The sequence below is a fragment of the Ostrea edulis genome, chromosome 4 (assembly GCF_947568905.1).
Source record: "Ostrea edulis chromosome 4, xbOstEdul1.1, whole genome shotgun sequence".
In the NCBI taxonomy this organism is placed as follows: Eukaryota; Metazoa; Mollusca; class Bivalvia; order Ostreida; family Ostreidae; genus Ostrea; species Ostrea edulis.
In genome coordinates, this window is record NC_079167.1 from 74,518,480 (window position 1) to 74,528,508 (window position 10,029).

At 37.1% G+C, this 10,029-nt stretch overlaps 1 protein-coding gene across 1 annotated transcript; it reads right to left on the reverse strand.

The window, feature by feature from the left end:
- Window positions 1–1,008: 1,008 nt before the first annotated feature.
- On the reverse strand, window positions 1,009–10,029 carry LOC125669146 (cytochrome P450 10-like). The gene is made up of 11 exons (XM_048903596.2): window positions 9,901–10,029; window positions 9,261–9,452; window positions 8,652–8,848; window positions 7,827–8,017; window positions 5,574–5,794; window positions 4,222–4,359; window positions 3,623–3,789; window positions 2,584–2,662; window positions 1,709–1,871; window positions 1,534–1,577; window positions 1,009–1,435 (listed from the first exon to the last, which is right to left on the reverse strand). The coding sequence occupies exons 1-11, from the start codon at window positions 10,027–10,029 to the stop codon at window positions 1,325–1,327; spliced, it is 1,632 nt and encodes a 543-aa protein (XP_048759553.1). The 3' UTR covers window positions 1,009–1,324.

The window sequence follows — 10,029 nt, forward strand, 5'->3', positions numbered from 1 at the left end:
GCTCTTCTTGAGCAAGTCAAGTTTTTATGTTAAAGTTATATTTGAATTAAAACATCGATTTCTTTTTTTTTAAAATGAGGGTCCGCTATTTGTTTTGTTTACCGTGCACTATATCGCCGCGGACACACGGGTTTCAATTGCAATATTTCTACTATGTAGTACTTGTATGATTTTCATGTCGACAAGTAATCATGGATATATATGAGTATATTTTCAATGTGTTCACATGTTTCGGAATACGTATTGGAAAGCTACAGTAAATCAAGCCAGTTAGCATTTAGCCAATTGTTCGAGCTAGGAATGAATTCAGTGAAATAAAATGCACACGTGTAGTATTTGGAGGAAGATATACCTGTTGTATAATGCCGGTCCCACATAAGACAAAGAATTTTTGAAACAATATTTCACTAGACATTTTGTGGACAGTCACAGCATGGCTTCAGCTGGTCGTTAATTCCGTCTGAGTAGGTTTTATTTTTCGACTCATCGCCAGCAATGTCCACCAGACGAAGGTCACGATGCCTGCTTAGAAAGCGATTTTTTCACTTCTAACTGTATTCTCACCCAGACGTGAACCGTTATCTTACATCTATATGAAATTCGTTCGGGGAGACTTAAAGCTTCGTTTACAACAGGAGGACAAGGACGTCGCGTACTGTATTCGGAAATAGGATATGGAATTTATAGGAAATTAATATGCTGGTTTTGACTTAAGTCTGTGTAGAAATATTATCATGTTATCTGCACTTCAGTAAATTGTTTGTCATTTCATTTAATTATCAGGAGTGTAATTAGTGAAGTGTGGATTGTATTTTATCGTCAATTTATCACATTATTAACAGCTCAATATGTATTTTCTTGCTGAATTTGTTGTTAAAATCAATAATAATAAAAACCACCACCTGGATGTTCCTTTCATTTCTCCCCCCTTATTCAATAGAATAAAAATAAATACGAAAGCAAAGCTGAATTTTATTCATTTGTTCTTGCAAACATTGACATTCACAAGCCACAACAATGCGTTTTTATTTCTCAGTACAAAGATGTTGCGAGATATTTCTTTACTCTTCTTATCCTGTTACTGTGAGGATTCCTCGTTTTATCACATTACTGCAAAAAACTTTTTTTCTTTGCCTCTCTGACTTTTGTGGGGTTTTTTTTTTACTGTCTTCAGAATACCAAATTTTATTCTTGATTTTTGCAGGATTAGGAATAGGGAGACTCTTTCTCTTTCTTGTTGTCAATACGTCATCAAAATGACGAATCAGTAGCGTACGAATTCGTGTGATACGTGACGGAGATTTTACATTTACAGTTTGTTTTGTTAGGTCCTTGGGACGAAAGAAATACGCAGAGGACGATCAGGCGTCATTACGGTCCTCACAACAGCCCCCACGGGTTCGTGGTTGTACTCCAAACGAAACTCCTGTATAATCTGTGTAGAAAATACGACATGTTCACTCGCATACATCTACGAAATAGTATATGCATGTACATTTTGTGATATCACGCTCAATAACAATTACAGTATACCTTGGTCACGAGGATATGAATTTCCTGCTCTGCCAAACGACGACCTGAAATTACAGCAAAAGAAAAAAGAAAAAATCTGAGAGAAATGCATGACAAAAGAAAAACCTTTCTTCTCATACTATTTCGTGAAATAACAAGAAGATATCTATGATTTAGTTTAAAACAATGTTTTTACCTATACACATGCGTGCCCCGTGACCCCAGACAAGGTTAGAAAGAGCCTTCACTTCCTTGTCCATTTTATTTTCTCTCAGCCAACGTTCAGGCCTGAATGCCTTGGGTTCCACGAAGTGTTTGTCGTCTAGGTATATTCCGTACAGGTTGCACTGAACATGGGTCTACAATGTTTATTTGTCTGGTTTAAATGCATGGTTTGTTCAATACTTTCAAAGGTGTTCACGTGCATTTTAGAAGTTACCAAAATTACACCCTATAGAATGATGATGATTGCGCGCTCTCTTTACATGCTATCACTTTTTATGGTTGTTATAACGATTTGATTTACCAATGCAATCTGTCATTTAGTCAAATGCTGTCTGACGTGTTTAATACTAATTGAGACCATTCATTGTACACTGACGTTGACTACAGATTACTCCGTTTACCTGATCGAGATATAAGACACAGCGGGTGTGACCGATCGACAGGGGATGCTTACTTCTCCTAGGCACCTGATCCTACCCTTGGTATGACCATAGGTCCGTGTACTTGTGGGAATCCGGGTTAGAAAAGACCCCAAGTACCCCTTGCTTGTCGTAAGAGGCTACTACTAGTAAATGGAGTAGTCCTTCGGATGAGAGAGAGCAAAACCCGAGGCCCTCCCTACTCAAAGGCCTTAAGCGCCAAGTATACATGTAGGCATAAATTATGCAGCTCTTCACTGGTAATGGTGACGTCTCCATATGAGTGAATAATTCTCGAGAGGGACGTTAAAGAATCAATCAATCCAGGGGTCCGTGTTTTCCCTATTCTTAATTTTGCACTCTTTATAGGAGTTGTGAGATCGATCACTGTTCATCTTTGTACTGTAAAATTTAATCTGAAGCTTACCCCTAGTGGTATATTATATCCTGCTATCTCAATGTCCTTTTCCATGAATCTGCTCGTGGCAAACGTGATTGGGTACATTCTTCAAAGCAAAGTTCAAGTGAATGTCAACAAATGATTCATAGTTTTGGTTTTTTGTGTGCTACTGGATTGAAAGTTAGAGCAAACAATTGCCTCTCTAAAGTCTTACACTGTGACAGTAAATCTGTTTCTGCTCACAAAACAAATACCCTGAATTTACCGACAGTGCATACAGTACAACTTATTGACCTAGTATATACATCAAAAGGTTTATTGGACAGGGCCATGTACCTTTAAACATGTTCAATTACTTTACAATACAGGGACTTCAACAGTCCCGATTGAGGTCATCATTTCGCAAATTCTATGGTCGTTATAACGATCTAGTTCGTCAATACATCCTATCAATGGGTCAAATGCTGTCTGACGTGTTTGATACCGATTGTTAGGTCGTTCTTGACACACTGATTTTGTCTACGGATGACTCCGTTTATCTGATCAGGATATAGGGCTCACGGCGGGTGTGACCGGTCGACAGGGGATCCTGACTCCTCCTAGGCACCTGATCCCACCTCTGGTGTGTCCAGTGGTCCGTATTTGCCCAACTATCTATTTTGTATTGCTTATAGGAGTTATGGGATTGATGATCACTGTTCGTTATCTTCACCTTTCATCTATGTATTTTTTTCAAAAACGGTTTTTGATTTTTTTTTTAATTCTGTAGAAATAATATAGTGCGTGTACTCAGTTTACATTGTCGTATGATTATTATGCAGACATATATATCGAATGTTCAACATTAATGTATGTGCACTTATGTTGGTGTATTCACGGTATATTGTATGTTGTGTAACCACTATACACACAGTATTGTTTTATGTTTATATTGCTGTGAATTTCTACATAAATTATGTATATAATATATGCCTGTAAAACCGTATGATTTTGTGCTAATATCGTTGTAAATTTATACAACAATATCATGTATTGATCAGTACACCACACCAGTTAATTGCATTACCGAAGGGTTTCTTTAAGAACAGCCTTGACGTACTGGAGTTGTGAGAGCTTCTCCGGAGTGATCGTTTCTTTGTTTGGTAAAACACTCTTTGTCTCCTCATACAATTTCTCTTGAACCTCTGGGTGTCGAGCCAGACAATACAACACCCACAGGCACGCGTTTGATGTCTGCAGATTGAGAGATAGACAGATTAGGGTTTTGCCTGCGTCTGAAGTCTGCAGATTGAGGTATAGTCAGATTACGATTTTGCCTGTGTTTAATGTCTGCAGGATCGAGGGATAGACAGATTAGGGTTTTGCCTGAGTTTTAGCAAGTTCTTTAGATTTTTGTTACTGTGCAGCCTTAAATCAAATACATTTGATTTATATGCTACTTCACTTAACATGGGCATTTCTACATTTAAAAAATAAATAAATTGATATACATTTCAACTACATGCAAAGTAATACGTGCACAAACGAGGGATTTCTCTCTCCTTAACTTAACACTTTTTGCATAATGCTATGTAATTTGTGATTAAATCAGTAATAATTACCTTATTTTACAGTTAATTCCGTTCATACTGTTTCACCAAGTTTACAATATTTGAACAAACCCACCGTTTCTGTGGCCCCCACTAGAAGGTCCACAACTGTAGATAGAGCCTCGTTTTCAGTAAGAGATTCCTGACTCCTGATATAGTGGACGAAAGAAGATTTCACTCCTTTCAGAGGTTTGTGTGCGATCTGGGATGTTATCTGAAATTGTCTGATTTCATTACTCCAAGTGAAAGTTTCTTCCACTGGTATTTTGTCCCTTAGAATCTCAGTTACGGAATTATAAACAATAAGCATATATTTCCTGGATTTGCAAAATCAAACGGAAGACAAAAATGTATTACAATTATCTCATGATACTGTCTCAAATTTATAAAACAAAGAAGGTTTGTCACTAAGATTTCGAAAAGATATACAGTTCTAGTGTAAGTTTACAGTAGAGTATGGGAGAAGTAGGAAACTACATATCATTATCTAATCATGACATAATAAACATATTTTTCTCCCGCCATTTTACCACTCAGACAGAAGTCACATTATTCAATGGACTGAACTCAAACTAAAAGCTCAACTCTGAGACAAACGGGATGAACTTAGCTTCTCCATCATCAAATTCCCATATTTACGTAACAATATTCCATAACCACCCGCATCTTTTGTTTATGTCTCTCAGCTGATTCGATGAGCGAGATCATGTTCTGCGCAATATTATTTTTTTCTAAATCGAGGAAGACTACTGAAAATCAATTTGATGTTACATGAACAGTTTCAGCAGTCTCGTTTAAAGCCAGCTGTTTGATGGTCGTTATGATGATTTGATATGCAAACACAGCCTGTCAGTTGGGCCAATGTTGTCTGACGTGTTTCAATACAATTGTTGAATCGTTCTTTACATGCTGTTTTTGACTACGGATTACTCCGTTTACCTGATCAAGATATTGGGCTCACGGCGAGCGTTTCCTGTCAACAGGGGATAGTTGCCTCTCCTAGACACATGATCCCACCTCTGGTGTGTCGAGGGGTCCGTGTTTCCCCTCTTAATTTTTTATTCTTCATTGGAATCATGAGATTTATTACTTGTTCGATATCTTTACTTCTTCATTTTAGCACATACGTCACCCTAAACCAGACAATATATATATATCTAACATTAAAAAATTCTTATGACTGTGGACAATGTGGTACACGCAGATGATGTAACAATCATCGTTATCCTTCATGCGTTTTAATCGGTCATACACATAATGCCAGTTTAATGAATTTTCAAAGTATTTCAAGTTATAGGGCTGGTATAGCGTGAAAACGCATGTTCTTAGAGCAATGTTTTAGATATATATTTCATCGTATTACATACATGTATTTCTCGCATAGTAACATACAGGTTAATTAAAATGAATAGACTAAAATGTGACTACCTTGTCCACAAATGATCTTCCGATCCGGAACACGTTGTCAGCATATCTTTGAAAATGCCTCCATTCTGTGGTCGGGAAGATTTTGTACAGTGGAAAGTTGTAGGTCAATGGCTGCATTAATCTGAAGAAGCCTTGCAGATTGTCTATGAAGTCCTGTGATTGTTTCGGTGGATTTGTTCCCAATAAACCAATTCTCGAATCGAACAAGAAAGTTCCCATTGCTGTAAAAATCAAACTAATAAACTAAACTGTATTTTGCTTGCTAGCGTTATTCATACAAAGGTGATATTATACGATATAACAAGATGTCTTAATTTTCAGAATGATGAATGAAAGGTGAAGATACTGAACAGTGATCAATCTCACAACTCCAATATGGAATGCAAAACAGACAGTTGGGCAAATACGGGTCCCTGGATATACCAATGGTGGGATCAGGCTTGGATTTCTCGAGAAAAACCCCTCAAACTTAAGTTTGAGTTTTTTTCTTATTTGAGATGTCAAAATTTTAGCAAAATTTCAGACTTAAGTCCAAGGTACTACTTAAGTGTCTTTCGAAGAATCCATGCCAGGTGCCTAGGAAGCGTATGCATCCCCTGTCGACCGGCCACATCCACCGTGAGCTCTATATGTTGATCAGATAAACGGAGTTATCCATAATCAAATCATTGTGCCAAGAAAGGCCTAACTACCCGTATGAAATACGTCAGACAGCATTTGACGTAATGACAATCCAATTAAAATAAGATCTTCTCTAATCGTTACCTTCACCAGTGTAACGGTTAGAGAAGATCTGATTTTAATTAGATTGACCTAATGATAGGTTATAGTGGCACACTAGATCATTATAACGGCCATATAATTTGCGAAATACTGAATTTAAACGACATTGTTGAAACCCCTGTAACATTAACTTGTTTGTCAGTAGCCGGCATCGATTCAAAAACTGATCATACCATGTGAATGAAACAAGTGTATACACGAATGACGAATTCGGTAGCAGAATTCTGCCATCTGAAATCATATCTGACTAAATAACCATCATTGTGAAAAATGAAGCTAGTCATTAGAGATACATAAGATTTTCAAATAGTACTAACATTAAGGTGATGCATATTTTGATACAATAGGATGCTAACAAGTTTCCATATCATAAAAATAGGATGAAGGATTTAGAGTTGTATGGTCCGAATTTCGACAATTTTTTTCCACCTTCTAAAAACACTGTGTAGTCATCGCACGTACGTATTGATGAGAATGTAGGACATGCCACGCATTATTTCACCCGGTTTAAGCAGACTTATTTGGTTTATATCACCCGGTTTAAGCAGACTTATTTGGTTTATATCACCCGGTTTAAGCAGACTTATTTGGTTTATATCACCCGGTTTAAGCAGACTTATTTGGTTTATATCACCCGGTTTAAGCAGACTTATTTGGTTTTCAATCGGTGTTTACAAACAACTGTCACTGTCAATTCAGAAGATGAATCGAGTGAGAGCCACGTGTTCAGACTTACAGAGGTAAGGTCATTTGTGGTGTTATCTGTGTAAAACTGTGTGTTTGGTTGTTACAGTACTGTGCCATAAGTTTAAAAGAAATAAAAGCAAATTTCTCATAGTAATTCCTTGTTTTAAATATGCTCTTTCAAACTTAAATTTAGACAGTTGCGTCTGAGTTATATGCATGTACATTATTTTGGGATTCCCCTGATGCCCGTTGGGCTATTTATAGACGCCTACAGACTCGCATTGTAACGAGCGGAACATGTATTTATGGGTTCCCACTATATCTACTTCTTACATGATCTTCTCACCGTTTCCTTCTACATGCAAATGTTTTCAAGCATGTAATTAAGGGAAAGTAAAGTTCTGATCCGAAAGAAAAGCTCTGATCCTTAGACTAATTTGACTTCCGTCTTTGGCACTCTGATTTTCCTTTAGTTCCTACAAGTTTATTGTTATATCGGATTTTCACTATTTCGGCTTGAGCATCACTGAAGAGACATTATTTGTCGAAATGCGCATCTGGTACATCAAAATTGGTACCGTATAAGTTTTACATTAAAAACTTTAAAAACTAATTTATCTGCTTTAAAGTAATTCTGCGCAAAAATCAACATCCAACCATACAGCTTAAATAACAGCTTCATATCTTCCAAGTACCTTTGATAATCTTAAAATGAGTACATCGATTTGAACGAATTTTACCAAACTTTTAAAATGATAAATAAAAGATTTAAATGTTACTTACACTCCATGGCCCATTTGAAAATCTCCTTTTCGATACCCAGAACTTCGTTTTGGTCATTTCTGACTTTGGAAATGTGAATTGTGAAATCGCTGGCGACGTTGTCCATATCTGTACAGAAGTCCAGTACTTCCTTCATCTTCAGCATCTTCTTGGCAGACACCGTCCGAAGTTTATACCATTCTGCACCATTTCTGGGGGAGAAAATCACATAACATCAGTGAAGATTTAACCCCATCGTTTTTTGTGCTTACCGGAAAAATTCATTTGAAAATCAGTAACCTCTCAATCGCTTTTTCGTTCACGCGGTTTAATGTTCTAGACAATTCTATCCAATTACTCGCATAATTTCTTTGGACAGACAAAAATTCTATCCATATACGTTTGTTTGTCTATTTCGTTATTTTACGTCTCTTCAAGAATTTCTCACTCATGTTGAGACGACACCAGCTGTACATAGGTGAAGTACCACAAATTTAGACCTATGCTTAGTGTTCAGAATTGTAGCAGTGAGGGTTCTTTAACGCACCAACACCTGTCGTGACACAGAACCTTCAGTTTGTAAGGTCATATCTGTATCTGAAAGACCCGTGATTCTTACTTCTAAATACCGAGCGTTTGGTGAGGGAGCAATCACTATTTATGTTGTATTTCTTAAGCTTGACGCGGCCATGGTCACAAAAGGAAAGCTCTAGCACTGAGCTACTGCCACTGTTTTCCAAATACGTAATTCTTCAGGATAGACAAAACTGAAGAACTACAATGACATAGTATGCTTCTTTGGAATATTACTGTTAGCAAACATTATTTGAGATTTACAATATTTACGAATTCACAAGGCCTTGTCCAAGCTTCTTCTGCTCCCGGTAATAAAACCACGGTTCCATCACACTCCGGGTTGGGTACCTTCCCTCCGTCCTCACGATTTTATTGTATTCAGCAGGATCGCTAACAACAACTGTTGATTGGTTGGCAATGGTCTCTTTGTAAATCGGTCCATATTGGAGTGCTCTTATTCTGTATGCCTGTTTGTACATAATGAAAGTTTAAAGCTACAAAGAACTCTGTAATGATTTTGTGGTTCACGATGATGCAGTATTCAGAGAGAGAGAGAGAGAGAGAGAGAGAGAGAGAGAGAGAGAGAGAGAGAGAGAGTTTGAGTTAATGGTGGAGAACACTTGCAGACAAGACAACAGTGGCGGGTCTAGAGGGATGTGTGGGGGTTGCAAACCCACCCACCCCCTCTTTGGTTAAACAGTTTTAACAAAATTGTAATTTTTTGCCATTTTTATGTTTTCAATTTCCCCTAATTTGGGCTGGAAAAGTACAAACATGGAACACAACTCCCTTTTGAAATTTTTCTGGATCCACCCCTGTGTATTGAATCAAAACAAGTAAATTCTTTCTTTTAGGTTTGGAAATAAACAAGGTCTTTACCTCAAATAATTTTGTGAACCGGAGTCCGTCTTTCTTCATATAATCAAAGAGAGTTCCCACAACAGGAAGTCCTCTTGGCCCGGGAATGCTCTGGAATGGTTTGATTACTGGGGTTATAGTGTACCTTTGTTTTTCGTCAGAGTGTGACGGTATATCCGGACATTTCGTGTTCTCTGTCACCAGAAATGGACACTGCAATTACAAAAGATCTTGTTCAATTTAATTCTTTTTGTAAGTACATGTATGATGAATATAAACACGGGTCCAATCCTTATACACTATCTTTGCATTGATTTCTTTGAAATAAAAAGAAGTTTTAATTCAAAATGAGATCTCATTGTCTTTCCTAATTATACTAGCATATCGACATATCATGCATAAAACCAAGAGGATATAAACCCATTTGAATTACATAAAAACTACATTAAAAAGTGAGTTTTTTTAAAACTTCTTTGCCGTTGAAAATCTATTAATGTCCCGGAAAACGGCATTGTTTTCTTTTTGATATCGGGTAAGACCAAGAATTTTCCCAAATCTTGTTTAACGTCTCTCAAGAGAATTTTACACTCATATAATCAAAACCAAAGTCATTTTATAGTTTTTATCATTAAGAATTATGCCAAGTTCAGTATACATTTACCGGAAATGACGATTCCTCAGGGATGGAGGTAATCCGTTGCTCGCTGTTTTCGTGGTGGGAAATGAACCATCTTTGGCCTTGAAAAGGCCTGGTCAAGCATCGTGTCAGGATCATTCCATTTCTTTTCAT